Genomic DNA, 18,096 nt, shown 5'->3' with positions numbered 1-18,096 from the left:
CTCACTTAGTTTATTATTAATTACTTATTTTGTAGATTCCATCACTGACAAATTTCATATCAAAATTGGATGTTTTACTAATGGATCTGCTCTAGGTATTATTTTGGGGATGTTCTCTGGGCTGGGTTATACAGGAGGTGAGAATAGACAGTCACTATGGTCCCTTCTGGCCTTGGAATCTATTAATCTAATTTGAACTCCACCAAAAATGAGAACAAATTTTCTCCAAAAACCTCACAAAATGGTAGATTTGAAAAAGAAATTCTAAATGTTTATGAATTTTTTAAAGAAAATTTTATTTTTTTAAAGGGTGTAAGATGATTCTGATCGTCTCCCCTGTTTTTTGACAAGATCTATTAAAATTAATTTCCTGAGATTTTAGCTGAATTTGCCTACATCGCCAAGAGAGAGGTAGAGTTGTATTACTCTGAGGTGTTGCCTATTTGTGTTCATGGAGGGGCCAACATGACCAATGATGGGATTTTCAAGGTCGCCTATAGATATTTGGCCACTAAAATTCCAATTAGTTTTAATGGGAAATGGGCATCCCAGTCCCCTAGGTGAAAATCCACCCATAGTTTTATGAACAAAACCTGCAACTCTTTTCTGGTGTCATTTTAAAGGCCATTATTCAATACGACTTGCATGGAGGAGAGAATATTCTTATAAAACTTCCAGATGACACCAAGCTGGGAGGGGTTGCAAACACTTTGGAGGACAGGATCAGAATTCAAAATGACCTTGACAAATTGAAGAATTGGTCTAAAATCAACAAGAGGAAATTCAATAAAGACAAGTGCAAAGTTCTTCTCTTACCAAGGAAAAATCAAATGTACAACTAAAAAATGGGGAATCACTGGCAAGCTGGTGGCATTGCTGAGAAGGACCCCGGCTGGCAGGAGCCAGCGGCGGAAACCCCAGATCTGGGGTGGGCTGAGCCGCTCAGCCCGCGGCGACACTGGGGTTCCCGTTGCTAGCCCCTTGTCAGCCGGGGTTCAGCCGCCCGCTGCTGGCCTGGGGGAAGGAACCCCAGGCTGGCAGAGGGTTGAGACCCCAGCTGGCAGGAGCCAGCGGCGGAAACCCTAGAGCAGCAGGGGTGCTGAGCTGCTCAGTCAATGCTCTGGGGTTCCGGCTGCTGGCTCCTTGCCAGCCAGTGTCCCGAAGCCGGGGCAGCTCAGCACCCACTGCCGGCTGACAGGAGCGAGTGGCTGAAACCCCAGATCTGGCTGCTGGCCCCTGGAGAATCACTCTCACGCACCTACCCTGGCCCAATGACTCTCCATTGTCACTCGCAACAGTTGTTCCTGATGGCAATGGAGAGTCACTGGGACAGAAGCTGAGATGCAGTCTGATGTAGTCGTTAGAGGAGGGGACTGGCAGTCTCACAAATTGAATATGAGTCAACAATGTGATGTAGTTGCGAAAAAGGTTAATATCATTTGGAGTGTATTAAAAAGAGTGTTGTATGTAAGACACGGGAGGTAATTGTCTCGCTCTACTTGGCACTGGTGAGGCGTCAGCTGGAGTACTGTGTCTGGTTCTGGGTGCCACACTTTAAGAAAGATGTGGACAGATTGGAGAGAATCTATAGGAGACCAACAAAAATAATCAAAATTTTAGATAACCTGACCTATGAGGAACAGTTAAAAAAACAGGCATGCAGAGGAATGGGGTTTGATCTGGAAAAGAGAACCAGGAACTTCAGTCTGTAGCACAATACAAGAAAGAGGAGATTTGACGCATTGGACATGTCTAGTCATTAGAGAGTATTGGAAGCAATCTGTAACAAAATGACCCAATGGTTGGATATTTATTATCTAATAACCTTCTGGTGATCCTCCTGGGCCTTCCTGGTGGAAATGGTCACACAAAAGGAAATGAAAAATTAACCTCTGATCTGCTAGTAACTGCTCAGCTTTTAATAACCTCTCAATGGGAAAAGAAAAATAGCCCAACCATGGAGGAATGATTAAAAAGAATATGGGAGGTTGATTATGGAAAAAATTAATACTACAATTATGTGTTCAGCAAAATAGACAGAGGACAGATCGATACTTAGATATTTGGTTCCCTCTTATTCATTGCTCAAAGTATATTCACCTGCAAAAAAAAAAAAAAATCCCAGCACTCCTGTCCAATTGCTTTGCATATTAACATTTGATAGACATAACTGGTCTGTTAATATGTGAATACAGAGATTTCACTCACTTTAATAAAATCACCAGAAATGACATAGGAGTTGTAATGATCCTCACTCTGTACTATGCTAACACCATGTTTATCAGAAAGATCTGGTGACTATATTCCTGTCTGGTGTCTCTTTAAACCAAAGTTCACTGTTGTAATGATTGTTTTGTTTCTGATATTTATATGGCAAGGATTTGTAAACTTGTTAAAACATCCTAAATAAACAGTTAAAAAAACTGGGCATGTTGATCAAGCTGCCAGAGAAAAGTTCAGCTCCTCGTTTAGACTGATATAAGTTTGCAGTAAATCCACTGACACAAAAGTAGATTCAATTGAAATAATCAGGATTTATATCAGTGTGAGAGAAAAATTAAGCCCATTCTTAAAATGGACCACAAAATTTGCACTGGTCAGAGGTTAAAAAAGTGACATTGTCAGTTCAAGTGTAAAACAATTGACCTTTTTGGAATGAAACATTTTGATTTTCCAGTACAAAACAGCTTTTCTTTTAAAAATTTTCCTTAATTTTACTTTAAACATGGTCTACATTGAAACAAAATGTTTAGATTTTGTCAAAATGAAACCTGATAGAAAATTGTTTTTGACTTTTTGATTCACCTGAAATTTGGAAAGAAATACCATTTTCAGTTTGACCCACAATTATTTTTTTCCAGTATTTTCAAAATTGCCAGTGAAATGAAAAATCTATTATTCACCCAGCTCTATTTGAATTTTGCCTCCCGCATATCATGGGGAATTTGATTTGCTAGAGCAATAAGGAAGGAGGAAGATAACTTTTATTGTGTTCAATTGTTGCTATTTAAACACACAGGCAAACACTCACACAAACATCCATGCAGTATCATCCATAGACTTATGCACACACACACACCATGATGCTCAGTCACTCTTCACACAAGCAGGCACACGTACACTATCCAACATGCAAACACTCACTCTAACACACCAGCCTAAATGCACCAAACAAACTCTTTCCCCCAGCACAAAAACAATCATAGACACACACTCACTGGCTCTCACACACAAAGACAACACCTTTATGTCCCAGTTTAGATGGTATACTGTGTATAGTGATGTTACAAAACAAGGAACCAGATATGAGTTTGGCAATGAGAACAAAACACTTTCTGGGCCAAGGCATCAGTTCCCACACTTGGGAATATGGGCTGAGAATTGGCAATACACAGAGTGGAGGGGGTGTCTACAAACCCCTCCCACAACCAGCTCCTGATCACTGAAATGGAAACATGGGAACCCTTCGGGAATCTGCTGACTTCTTGGTGCTGAGGCACTTGCATGTTCTATCTCTTTATTCCCGTACATAATCTGTTGCCCCTCTGTCTTGAACCTTCTGTCTAAACTTTATCCATCACTGTGACATTTGAGGAATGTGTAGGGCTGCTGTCATTTCTCCTACATGAGAGTATTTATTTATATTGCCCTCGGAACACACCCAATATTATTATTACCTATCTTTGGTGAAAAAGTGGCAGCTCTTCAAAATCTGCACAGGGTCTGCTTCTCCTAGAGTGAGGCCAAAGCATTGTGGTGGCTTATTTTTCTTACCACCTTTGAGATGATTTGGGGTCAGATGCATGTTGTGAATGAGAGGAATATTCACACCATGTATTGTCTCCAGGTCCTTATTTCTGGGTAGCATTTTTGCCTTTCTCCAAGGTACGTGAGAGAAGACAATTGGGTTTGGAATAGATGCAGCTGATGTATTGATCAATCATTATAAATTGTTGAACAAGCCTATTTAGAAGCCAAATTTTGAGATACTTATAAGTGTTTAATGAAGCAGGACTCTGTTTGAACCAGACTGGGATCTCAATAGCACCAGATTAAAGCTGAAGTCATTGGAGTTATTTTGGCTTCATCCCTGAGATCAGAATTTCCTCCACTGTGAGTTGTGCCTGACTAAAGACAGAGTAAAAACTGTCCATCCCATTGTACCATGTTTGCAGTGGTGTAACCCCACTGAAATCAGTGGAGTTATGGTGGCATAAAAGTGGTATAATAGAGAGGACAGTATAGCTCAAGGACTTCAAGATTAAAAAAAACCACTCTGGTTATTTTTTCTTATTCACATGCAACATTTGAATGAGAATTATACACAATGCAGACCACTGCTTCAATCTTTTAGGAAAACTAAACTAATAGTTCATTGTTATGGCCATGTCTTGCCTATGCAATTCTCTTTCCATTGCTACCTCTATAAGCAGTCTTGGAAGGATTCGATTTTTATCAGTAAATATTGGCAAATGTTGATTTCACCATGCACACACAAACCAATGAAAAAATATTTCCTTCAACAATCAACATTTCCAGCTAGACAAAGTAAGAAAAATGCTGCTTGAGAACTTACGAGTGTCTGATTTAAGGATATTGACCTTGTATATCTTCACATCATGTTGAAACATTGTGCTTTCACAGTTCTTAAGTTAAACTTTTTGAATCTCAACATGTACTGTCATTAAATATCTATTGTCTGACCCTTCCATAATTTTCTGCATCTGTGAACATTTAAACTGATAAAAATAAAAAAATGCTTAGTTATAAACATCAATATTATCAGTCAAAATTATATATATATAAATTAAATACTGCCAAGCCAATGTATAAGATAGTATTGTCTATGGTCAGGAGTCCTATTTGCATTTTATTTTGAAAAGTAGTATCTAAAGTTGCTTTTTTAAAGGAATAAATGTCAGCCCTAGTTCAGCAAAGTGCTTAAACACAAACCCACCTTTAAGCTTTTGAGTAATGCACCTTCTTGCTTTCTTCCAATTTGCCCCATTATATGGGAAGAGCCATGTGTAAACATCCACAGAGTTACCTCTTTCAAATCCCTCTTTAAAACTCCCCTTTGCCATGATACCTACAAAATACTCACCCGCAGTCAGGGAGCAGGTGTGCTGGAAAAACTGCCCATCATGCTGACCAGCATTGTCTCATTGCTTCCTTGTCCTACCATGTCTGTCTGTCTCCACCTGCTGTCGCAAACCTTTTAATTAGACTCTAAGCTGTTTGAAGCAGGGACCATCTTTTTGTTTTGTGTTTGTACAGAACTTGGTGCAATAGATTCCTGATCCATTACTGGTGTTACCAATATTAATAATAATACCATTTAAATTAAATATTTTGCTGCATCAGAGCCTAAATGGAACAAATTCATCCTGATGTTTATCCAGTGTAGCTAAAAAAGGGACACTGGGGATGAATTTAGTACCAAATATTAAAAATAATAAGGTATAATACACACAAACAAGAAAAGAGATAAAGAACTAATTACACAGAGTTCAAGTCAGAGACACCACTCACTTGCATTCGGTTAACACTAGAGAACCTCCATTGACTTCAATGGACTTACTCCACAGTTATTCAGTGGTATAAATTAGACTAGAACTTGGCACAGAGAGAGAGAGTGAAATTCAACTTCCTTAGCTGGCAGAAGAAGTTTTAAGTATCATTTTTCAGAACTTCAAAGAAATAAGTAAAATTTACATTGCAATAAGCCCTAAACCAGGGACTTTCAAAAATGGACTGCAGGGAATAAGACCTTGCTTAGGCCTGGACTACACTGGTGTGGGGGTTCGAACTCAAATACACAACTTTCGCTATGCTATTCATGTAGCTGAAGTAGAAGTATCTTAGTTCGACTTACCTGGCCGTCCTCACAGCGGCGAGTCAAGCACGGCGGCTCCCCCGTCGACTCCGCTTACTCCTCTTGCAGAGCTGGAGTTCCGGAGTCGACGGGGAGAGTGTTCGGGGATCGATTTATCACATCTAGACAAGACGCGATAAATCGATCCCCGATACAGCAAACACTACCCGCCAAACTGGAGGGTAGTATAGACATACCCTTAGGCTAGGTCTACACTACAGCGGGGGGTCGACCTAAGATACACAACTTCAGCTACGTGAATAGCGTAGCTGAAGTGGCGTATTTTAGGTCGACTTACCTGGCTGTGAGGACGGCGGCAAGTCGACCGCTGCCACGCCGCCGTCGACTCCGCTACCGCCTCTTGCCGCAGTGGATTTCCGGAGTCGACGGCAGAGCCATCGGGGATCGATTTTATCACGTATTCACTAGACGCGATAAGTCGATCCCCGATAGACCGATTGCTACCCGCCGATCCGGCGGGTAGTGAAGATGTGCCCTTAGATGGGGAGTTATTCTGGAATAGCTATTCCTGATTAACTCCCTGTATGGATGCTCTTATTCCAGAATAAGAGTGCTTTATCTAAGGCTTTGTCTTCACTACCCGCCGATCCGGCGGGTAGCAATCGGTCTATCGGGGATCGACTTACCGCGTCTAGTGAAGACGCGGTAAAATCGATCCCTGATCGCTCTGCCGTCGACTCCGGAAATCCACCTCGGCAAGAGGCGGCAGCGGAGTCGGCGGCAGCGCGGCAGCGGTCGACTTTCCCGTGTCCTCACCGCCAGGTAAGCCGACCTAAAATACGCAACTTCAGCTACGGTATTCACGTAGCTGAAGTTGCGTATCTTAGGTCGGACCCCCGCTGCAGTGTAGACCTAGCCTGAATTAGCTTAATCCATTTAGATCCAAAGGCTTCTGACTCCCACTTCAAGTCAAGTGTGGTGCCTAAGACCCTTAGGACTCTGAAACTCACAGAGTAAACCTTCACCTTCCATCTTCTGCCTGACAAGAGCATCTAACTTCCCACAGGTGTATCCTGTTATACTGACCTCTTAGGAATTATAGGCCAGTGGCAGAAACAAAGTTACTTGTTATTTTAATGTGTCCCATCAAGGGCCATTAGAATGGAAAAGTGCTGGGAAATACAGGTCTCAGTGGCAGTCCCATCACGTCTGATTAGAAAATAAAATCAGAGGCATTGATTAAAGTTAGACAAAGGAAGGGGAGGGCCTGTTCCTATGTCAAGTAGCCCCCGATGGTTAAAGTGAAAGGGGTCAAGCCATTCATTCCCAGCGCTTTCAATGGTGATCCCTTCCTTCGTGAATTCCATCAGACCCTCAGGTAGGCTATTACAGGCCAGCTGAGGTTCTGGTACCACTGGGCTCTTAGCTATTGTAGGTCACATGTCTGTGCTACAAATACATATTTATTTCTGTAAACCCCTGGGGACGCCCTTTGGGCCTCAGCCCTGCCCTGTTTTTAGCCAAACTCCTTCGACTCATTTGAAAATTGCCAGCCTTAGTGGCTGAATGAATTTATAAACCAACAATGGACAACTGTGTTTAATAGAGCTGTTAAAATATTTCGTGTCCCAAATTTTGCCATTGAAAAATATGGTTTCATTGAAATTATCCATGGTAATATGTCAATTGTGGATATATTTTTTTTAATTCTTGTCAGGAATCAAAACAAAAAATAAAGTTTGATTCATCATGTGACATTGCATTCTATATGATTTTATGAAAAATATGCTAATGAGTGCGATTATAATGTTACTGAGATATACTTCACGTAAACGGTCTCTTGTAAGGTATCATTAAAAAGATTATAATCTACTGAGTGTGGTCATCCTATTTATATAAATCTATCACTCTTGTACCTGAAACAAGAAATATAAAATATAACTCTGAGGTCCTATCGTAGTTATGCAAAGTGTGGGCCATTAATCGTGGTTTGGAATCTTGATGGCTCCCATCAACCAGGACAATTGACTGTGGATGGCTCTGATTTATTTGGGGTTTGGACTCCATTGGGAGCTGGGCATCTGAGTGTTGGAGACAGGAACACTTCTTAAGCTGTTTTCAGCTTTTAGGTGGCGTGGTTCAGACCTGGGTGTGTGTTTTCAGCAGGCAAGCATGTCTGGCTGAAACAAGGCAAGGTTCTGGAGTCCCAAGCTGGAAGGGAAAACAGGCTCAAAGGTAGTCTCAACACATCAGATGGCAGTCCCAAGGGGGTTTCTGTGATCCAACCCGTCACACATCATTTCAAGAAAAAAATTGTCTTTCACTTTTGGTCAACTTTTTAAATTGAAAAGTTTTGTTTCAAAACAATATTTACAAATAAAAAAAATCTTTTTGTAATGTCAAAACATTTTCTTTTAACTCAATACATTGACATTTTTCTTTTTGACAGTTTCATATCACATTTTTCAGAACTTTTTATTGCATCAACATATTTGTTACTTTGATTTTTTGTCTTAATTCATTATGAAAAGAAATGTTGAAATACCAGAATTTCCCACAGGCTGGAAATTCCATTTTCTAACCAATGCTAGGTACTAACTTTCACTGGGGTAAAATAAACACGTTTATTGTGTCTGTGATCATTTTTCTCTTCACTCTTCACTCACTTCAAACACTCAGGGCTTGTTCCATTTTAACTGCTTCTGCTAAACACAGGGCAAATTCTACTTGGTGAAATAACACGTCTTGAACAAACATTCTGAAGTTGTGAAAACGCCAAGCAAAGCTGAGACGTTTGCGGATATGGACACCCAATATGAAGTAATTGTAATGGGAAGCAGGTGGACAAATCATTTATGGGGTTTTGGAAACCTTAACCCAAATGAGTTGATGGATGAAATGAAAAACCAGCGTGTTTCTGCTGTCCTTAAAAAAAAGAAAAAAAGACACTGGGACATCAGAAGACAAACTGGGATGATACTGGGACAATGTATGAGAAACTGGGACTATCCTGGTAAAATCAGGACATATTTTAACTTTGGGTGGGCTAAGGTTTTTCAAGCCACCTATTGGATTGGATTACCGAAGCCCCTTTAAAATTCATGGGAACTGTGGACTGGAATCCCTAGGGCAATAGTGAAAGTCTCAGTCAAGGAGTCTAGACACTGTTGTGGGGCCACAAATGCAGTCAATAAAGTTCAGTATTTATATACTTCGCTCCTGAGTCTTGGTGTCTGTATATAAGGGTCTTCCCAGGAATTTGAGCATGAAGTTTCCAAAGACATTGTTAGTTTTGGGTGCTCAACTTGAGGCAGCCTGAATCTATTCACGGATGCGCTTTCAGCAAAGCTCCTGAGTTCAGAGGCCAAACCACCTATCCTCCCATGGGGACAAGGATGGAGATTGGGGAAGCCTGTCTTCCGGGCAAAAAGCTCTGGAGAAAACTCTTGTGCCTGTGTCATTTCCCAAGGTTTTTTTTTCCATAAGAGAGGAAGGGATCTGAGCCCACATTATGAACTGCTAACACTAAGCTTGTCTCAAGTTGGGTGCCAAAAAATGGAGATACCCCAAATCTCTGGTCACTTCTGGAAATGTTGGCCCTAATGCAATGAGCCATGGAGCCATGGAGCGCTGGCCGGAGCACAGCCAGACCCCCCAGACCCGCTCCCATGGCCAGAGCCCCGGGCGGAGGGCAGCAAAACCCCCGGAACCCGCTCCCCCTTTCCAGCGCCCGCCAGAGAGCAGCCAGATCCCGACCCCGCTCCCCAGGCCGGAGCGCCTGAAGGAGCGCGGCCAGAACGTCGACCCCAGACTCATGGCCGGAGCGCCGGGCAGAGCGCGGCCAGACCACCGGCACACCTTCCCCGGCGGAGTGAGGCCAGACCTCCGTCCCCCGTCGCCGACCGGATAAAAACGGAGGGTGGGGGGCCTAGTTTGCCCACCCCTGATCAAGATAGTTGCTGCTTTGGAGATTTGGGGATTCTTTCGCAATAGGAGTCTTAAAAACTTCATAGAGTGTTTCAGTCTCTTTGTGTTTATTCTAGCCATGCAAACATTAGAGGCTTTGAAAATTCCTTCCTGTGCTGAGATGGCACAAGGAGACTATTTGGGAAAGAGAGGAAGATGTGGACATTTGACTCATCTCCAAAGCAGATGAAATCCCATGACTGCTGGATTTTGGTTCTGGCACTGAGATGGAAGAGCTAAGCCAGGAGTTAGAGCAGGAGAGAAATATTCAGGGCTTCTTTGTTCCATGTCAATTCTAGGTGGGGAGCAAACACAATGATTAAAACAGGGGATAACTGTATTTTTGGATCCCTCATGCGCCCCTTTGACATATATTGTCCAAGAACTCTACTGAAAGACTTCAACTTTTTGGTGAGATATGATTAAAAGATCAAAGTTGGTTTGCTTTAGGAGTCAACAGCCAATATACAATCAGAGACCTGAAACTTCAACACTGACACTCAGCAGGCACCTGGGAACTTAATGTATCAATGACGTATAACATCTCATTTAGAACATCCTTCTTCCTAATTTTATCAGGCACTTCAGCAACAACAGGGATGGGATCTTTTTTAGTGCTTAGAATAGAATAGAATAGAATAGAATAGAATTGAATAGAATAGAGATCTAATCTGTTAGGTTCTGACTGGCCAAGTCATTATGGGTAGAATTGGCTGAATAATGGACATTTTCTGGTTCAATGGCTATTTAAAAAAAATTGAAACTAATGTTTAGTTTCAGGTCAAATTGAAAATAACATTTTTTAAAACAATTTTTAGAGATTAAAAAGTCAAAGACATTTTGACCTTGAAATGAGCCAATACATTGGTAATGTCAAGGCTAAGTGTTTCATTCTGTATCATCCTGAAAAAAATTGTTTAGACTTTCAGGCAGTTTGCAAAAAGCCAAGTAAAGATTCCCAAAGCCACAGAAGGCGAACTCCATGATGGTAGTGGTAGGGTGCTCCCTCATGAGCCTTACCCATTGGTCAGGGCATTCACCAAAGATGTAAGAAACCTGGATTCATTCCCCTCAGCTGCCATCTGATGAGGATAAAGAAATTGAATGTTGGTCTCCCCCATTACAGGAAAACATCCCTGACATTGGACTATGGGATAGTCTGGGTTGAGTTCTTCTCAGTCTCTCCTCTTGAAGATGTTCAACTTTTAAATAAATAATTAAACAGTCAATAGAGAAGGAACTTGAGCTTGGGTGTCCAACATCTCAGGTGACCCCCTGGCAGACACGCAGTAGAGCAATACTCACTATCACCCAGGCCAAAGACTATATATTGCAATTCATAGTGGCAATTCTCAGTCTTTCATGATGACACTGGATAGTCATTGGGCAAGGGAAAGAGAGTGAGGCATCCTTATAGCTCTCTGCCCATTTTAAACACTGGGCATCCTCTTACCCTTCAACCTCTGCCCTCAGTGACCCCTCTACAACCACGTGCCTTTCAGACTCTGCCTTCAGTGACCCCTGTGCAGTCATGTACCCTTCATATCCTGCCCTCGCTGACCCCAGTGCAGCCCCTCCCCTTCACTCTCTGTCCCCACTCACCTCTGTTGAATACCATTCCTTTTATTTTTTATATTCCTGTTGACTTCATTCATTATATATAGGTGTAACTGATCTGAAATTCATTGAGAATATTATTAAAAAAAATACTGTCAGAACTAGCTTTTCACTCTTCTGTCAATGTAGTGTTGGTTCAGGAGATCTTACAGGACTATAGAGAGTTATAGTTTATTTTTGGATCTGAAAATCCAATTCTGATACACAGGGAGTATAGATCTGTTCAGGAAGACGTATCCATTTTAATTGAAATATTTGTCAGTGTAGAAGAGCCTCATTAGTACTTAAACTTTGGAAATATAGAACTTGTTGGGAAAGAAAAAAGAATCACAATATTTTTTAATATTTACAAAAATATTTCTATTTTCAAATTTTTGAAAAGAACTTTTTTTTCTCTTGTAGTAAAATTTCATAAACATTTTTTCTTTTTATCTAATTTTTTTTCTTATGGAGAAAAAAGGAGTAAGTCTGAAAAAAACAAAATCAAAATCTATTTAGGAAAGTTATTTGTTCTTTTATTTTTCTTGAAATTTAAGATCTGGAAAATATGCTAAGGGATTTTTTAGAAGATGTTATTTATCTATTACCAATAAAAAAGCCAGTTTAGAAAAAAATCTTTGCAACCTCTATTTATAATTAGTATATAATGTGTATATTTTATCCTCATTAGTTGAAATCATTCTTAGAATAATTTTGACTAGCGATTCTCGGTGCCAAAGCCCCAACTGATGGAAGCCGTGTAGTAAGATGCAACCACTTCTGCCAGCTGGGGAACTGGCCCATTTACCCTCAGGATTTTCAAGAGAGAGGAAGATAGGTGCCCAATTCCCATAGAACTTCACTGGGAGTTTGATGTCTGAGCCCCCCCGGATCCTTTGAATATCCCAGCCTCCCTGCTTCGGTTCCCCGTCTCTGAAATAGGTTAACATAGTTTCCCTACTTTGCAGGAGTGTGGTGAGGTTAAATGCTTTAAGAATCGTGAGGTGCTCAAGTACAATGGTGACAGATTGAGATACACTCAGAAAATCCTGGCAAGTGACTCACACCACACGCTGCAGAAGAATGTGAACCCTTTACGCCCACTCCCCCCAAGGTCCCTGCCAATCTGACCGGGGGGGAAATTCCTTCCTGACCCCCACATGGCAATCAGTTAGAGCATATGGCCAAGACCAAGCCAGCCAAGCTCCCGAGTGAGAGAGAATGGCTCAGTGCCATGTCAGAGCCCTGGCACATCCCAACCAATGGCCCATCTGCAGCTAGGGCCGCCCCAATGTTTCAGAGATTTAAAAAAAAACCTCCCAGAATACACTGGGGTGGGGGGAGAGGAATCCCTTCCTGACTCCTGCCAGTGGCCAGATGAAACCCTGAAGCTTTTAGGACCATAAGACATATGCAGCAAATGAGCCCCAGGGCTGTTGAGCCCGGCCCCCCACCATCACAAGCAGCCCCATCATACAATCCCACTCAGCTATGTGTCCATCTCGCTCTTCAAACTAATTTAGTCGTTTGCCTCCCACAACTCCTATTAGGAGGCTGCTCCAGAACATCGCCCCGCTGGCGGTTAGAAACCACCTGTAATTTCTAGCCAGTCTCTCCATCTCTCACAAGCCCAAATGTACACCTGAGCCAGGCTAACACAGTCTGGCTCCTTGTCCCCCTCTAGGGGTTAGGCCACAAATGGTGGTTTATAAGACAATGGGCCCAGTCCCCAGCTGGTGGCAATGGATATACAGCTCCATTGGAGGCAGTAGGTCAGATGCACAGATGCTGAAAATTGCTTTAGCGCCACCAGAGGCAATGGAACTACACTGATGTGTTGCAGATCTACCCGAAATCTCTTCTCACCTACCCCAGTCTTACACCAGCCTGACTCCTTTGGTTCCAACAAAGCCACTCCTGATTTATGCACACAAGCAAGACAACTCCCATCATTGTTTTCAGTGGCCATGGAATGGGTGCATGTGGCCAAGCAGTGTAACGGATATTATTTTGGCACAGAATGAAAGTCTGATTCCTCTTGTGCACACAATTTACACCCATTTAACTCCACAACTGGACCAGATTTTCTCCTGGTGTAAATCACTGCAGCGGCAGTGACATCAACGGAGTTAATCTGGATTTGCATTGGTCCAACTGAGATCAGAATCAGACCTGTTTGTGTTCAAACTGTGGTCATGGAAATAACTGACATTAATGAACAGATACTATGTGAGCAAACTTTAATTAGATAAAGACATAAAAATTAATTCTTGGTGAATTACCTACACCCAGTCAGTCTTCTCAGGGCAGCTTTCATCTCCTTGTTCCTCAGGCTGTAGACAATTGGATTCATGATTTGTGGCAATACGGAATAGAGAACTGCCACCACAAGATCCAGAGCAGATGGGGAGCTGGAGGTGGGTTTCAGGTAGGCAAAGGCCCCAGTGAAAACAACCAAGGAGACCACAGTGAGGTGAGGAAGGCAGGTGGAGAAGGCTTTATGCCGGCCCTGCTCAGAGGGGATTCTGAGCACTGATTTGAAGATCTGAACATATGACACAATGATAAAAACAAAGCAACCTAAGACTAAACACATACTAAAGGCAAGAACCCCAACTTCACTCAGATAAGAGTCAGAGCAGGAGAGCTTGAGTAGCTGGGGGATCTCACAGAAGAACTGATCCACCATGTTGCCTCCACAGAAGGTCAATGCAAATGTGTTCCCGGTGTGTAGTACAGAGTAGAGAATCCCACTGATCCAGGCACTAGCTGCCATTTGGACACACGCTTTGCTGTTCATCATTCTCTCATAGTGCAGTGGTTGGCAGATGGCGACATATCGGTCGTACGCCATGATGGTGAGAAGGGAAAAATCTGCTCCCAGCAAGAAGAAGAGGAAAAAGACTTGGGCAACACATCCAGCATAGGAAATGGACTTGGTGTTCATGAGGGAGTTTGCCATGGATTTGGGAACGGTGACAGAGATGGAGCCAAGGTCTAGGACGGACAGATTCATCAGGAAGAAGTACATGGGGGTGTGAAGGTGGTGGTCAAATGCTATGGCCATGAAGATAAGAAGATTCCCCACCAGGGCTACTAGGTAAATCACAAGAAACACCACACAGTGCAAAATCTGCAGCTCCTGAACATCAGAGAATCCGAGGAGAAGGAACTCGGTCACGGTGGTCCGGTTGGACATTTTCTTTCTCAGGAGATCGTGTGATGGTTGCAGAGAGAGGGACAAGAGCAAGGGACAGCATTAGATCATTAAAATAACTCTCCGTTTGTGAAAACCACCTTAATTTCCTTGAGTCAGACCCTTAGCTTGTGAAGATTGGTGTAATATGGGAATGAGGATGGAGAAAACAGCCCCACTGACTCCAATCGAGTTACTCCTGTTTTACATTGGGATGAGAGAAAATAGAATCAGCTCAATGGACTCCACAGCGGTTACTCATAATTTACACCAGGGTGATGAAGTGGAGAAATTGGAACAATTGCTTTTGAGAAATTTGTATACCTCTGTTACCCAGAGGTGGGTGAACTCTGGATAACGGTGTATAAATGTTACTATCCTCAGTTTTCCGAGTGGAATTGGGGGTCTGTCTGGCCAGATTCTGCTGTCAGGGACATGCTGCGAATGTGGGGTAATTTCACTGCATGCCATGGAATTACTCCCCATTTATACTGCTCTAAACGGGAGCAGCTTTTCGCCTGGAGGTGACCAAACCCGGCCATAAATACACAGTAAACTCGAGTCCTGAATACGGCTCCCTTCCTGCTTCTCTAACCACTCAACTAAACACCCTCCCAGAGCTTGGAAGAGAACCCAGGAGTCCTGACTCCCAGTTCGCCCCCTGCTCTAACCCACTAAATCCAACACCCCTCCCAGAGCTGGAAATACAGGCCAGGAGTTCTGGCTCTGCACACTGGACTCAACTCCCTCCCAGAGCTGGGAACACAAATGAGGTGTCATGACTGCCAGTCCCCTCCTCTAACGACTACATCAGACTGCATCTCAGCTTCTGTCCCAGTGACTCTCCATTGCCATCAGGAACAACTGTTGCGAGTGACAATGGAGAGTCATTGGGCCAGGGTAGGTGCGTGAGAGTGATTCTCCAGGGGCCAGCAGCCAGATCTGGGGTTTCAGCCACTCGCTCCTGCCAGCCGGCAGTAGGTGCTGAGCTGCCCCGGCAGCGGGACCCCGGCTGGCAAGGGGCCAGCAGCCGGAACCCCAGAGCATTGACTGAGCGCTCAGCACCCCTGCTGCTCTAGGGTTTCCGCCGCTGGCTCCTGCCAGCTGGGGTCTCAGCCCGCTGCCAGCCTGGGGTTCCATCCCCCAGGCCAGCAGTGGGTGGCTGGACCCCGGCTGACAAGGGGCTAGCAACGGGAACCCCAGAGTCGCCGCGGGCTGAGCGGCTCAGCCCACCCCAGATCTGGGGTTTCGGCCGCCGGCTCCTGCCAGCCGGGGTCTCAGCCCGCTGCCAGCCTATGGTTCCTTCTCCCAGGCCGGCAGCAGGTGCTGAGTTGCACTGGCGGTGGGACCCCGACTGACAGGAGCTGGCAGCGGGAACCCCAGAGCGGGGGCGGGCTGAGTGGCTCAGCCGGTGCCGCGGGCCACCAAAAATCATCTCGCATTCCACCTTTGGCACGCGTGCTCTAGGTTGCCAACCCCTGCTCTACACACTGGACTCAACTCCCACCCAGAGCTGGGAACACAAATGAGGTGTCATGACTGCCAGTCCCCTCCTCTAACGACTACATCAGACTGCATCTCAGCTTCTGTCCCAGTGACTCTCCATTGCCATCAGGAACGACTGTTGCGAGTGACAATGGAGAGTCATTGGGCCAGGGTAGGGGCATGAGTGATTCTCCAGCGTGGTACTTGGGGCACTCACCTGGTGTCTGGAAGAGCCAAGTTCAAGTCCCTGCTCCCATGACTATTTAATTCTTGATACAAAGTGGAGCAGCTTCAACAGGAGAGACTGAGACAGTCTCATTTCAGAACAGCCCATAGCCTAGCTGCTCAGGCACTCTCCTGTATGTTGGAAATTCAAATCTCTTCTCATCATCAGTCAGAGGGAGAGATTGAACCTGAGTCTGTCACAGGCCAGCCAAGTGCCCTAACCACTCTGCTTCAACTTATGAGGAGTGCCTGTCCCACAAGTACCCTTTCAGCAATTTAATAGAGAGAAGAAACAAAAAACTGAGAACTAGACACAAACTGATAGATAGATAGATAGATAGATCTAACAACAAACTAATAGAGAGATACAAGATTCAGAGAGTCAGAGAGAAACACAGAACTAACACAAACTAACAGGTAGATAGAGAAGTAAAAACAAACTAATAGAGAAAAGTAAAAACAGACAGACAGCAGTAACAACAAACTAATGTATACAGAGAGAAAAGTAACAACGAGCTGATAGTGTTTGTCACAATTTTTGGACAACTTTAATGTAAACTCTTCAATACATTCTAAAAAATATGTGTGTCAATTTGATCAATTCCCCCACTCCCAATAGAAGGAAACTGAGGCACGAATATTCTGCCCCCTCTTTCCTAAGATAACTGCTTTGGACTGCCTCAGTTTCCCATGCCCAAATTGAGCTAAGAGTGAAAGTATGAAAAAAAAATGTAATGTTACTTACAATTTCATCCTTAAAGAGCCTCTCTGTCAACCCCAAATATATTTCATTGCAAGAGCAAACTGACGATGCTGGTCTCTGTGATGTCTTTTCTCCTCCAGCTACAGACTGCAATTGGTTACCCCTCTCTCTCTAGCCCCATACACACCCCTCTATCAATCAATCTCTCTATCTAATGCCCCTGTCCCTGTATTATGAGGGCGTTCCCCCACCACACTGAGGCTGAGCTGCTGGAAATACACTGAGATCTGTGCTGTCTGCAGATGAGCTGTGTGTCAAAAACTTTGGTGCTGAGGGGAGGTGATTTATCCATGTCTTTTTTCTACGGGCTTGAGGGACTCACTCCCTGGAGCCCTCAACAGTCCAGAGCCAACAATATTTTATCTTGCCTTCTACTTCCCTGAAGAGTTTTCAGAAACTAAAATAATCACAATTACAACGAGGCAGCAGGGTCTAAAGCAAAGATTGTGAGGCGAACACTAAGGGCACACAGGACTGTACTCCAGAGATCTGACATCAATTCCTAGCCCTGCCGCTGACCTGCTGTGTTACCTTGGGAAAGTCATTCCCTAGGGCTGTCTTTCCCCTCCCACCCTTTGCCGGTCTTTTCTACTGTAAGCTCCTTGGGGTGGAGACTGTGTCTTACCTAATAAAATGGACCTCTCATATCAGATGCAACGATCAGCTAATTAATTAATTATTATTTAAAAGCTAAGGTCCAAGGTGTCCTGAGATCTGATCCCAACTATTCCTCTGGCTTTGTTCCGTCTCTTCACCACTCCATTCCTCAGTTTGTCATCCATCCAATTGGGATTCTAGTTATAAATAGGAGGATAATTCATAATGAGTGGAGATGCTCAAAAAATCTTCCTGGCAAAACAACTTTTTGAAGAAAAATTGGTTGTCATTGAAAATATTTTAGCATGGAAAAAACTCATTTTGAACTCATTTTTCTACGGGTTTTTGTTTTTTCAGTGAGGGGAAGTTGGTTTTGGTTTTGTTTTTCTGAAAACCTGGAGATGGAAAACGTTTTTGTATATTTTTTTCAGG

At 43.5% G+C, this 18,096-nt stretch overlaps 1 protein-coding gene across 1 annotated transcript; it reads right to left on the bottom strand.

Annotated features, from left to right (window-relative positions):
• Window positions 1-13,676: 13,676 nt before the first annotated feature.
• LOC135887656 (olfactory receptor 14A16-like) lies at window positions 13,677-14,597 on the bottom strand. Its single transcript, XM_065415378.1, has one exon. The coding sequence runs from the start codon at window positions 14,595-14,597 to the stop codon at window positions 13,677-13,679; it is 921 nt and encodes a 306-aa protein (XP_065271450.1).
• Window positions 14,598-18,096: the final 3,499 nt, after the last annotated feature.

This window comes from Emys orbicularis, chromosome 13 (assembly GCF_028017835.1).
Source record: "Emys orbicularis isolate rEmyOrb1 chromosome 13, rEmyOrb1.hap1, whole genome shotgun sequence".
In the NCBI taxonomy this organism is placed as follows: domain Eukaryota; kingdom Metazoa; phylum Chordata; order Testudines; family Emydidae; genus Emys; species Emys orbicularis.
This window is presented reverse-complemented; position numbering and strand designations above follow the sequence as displayed.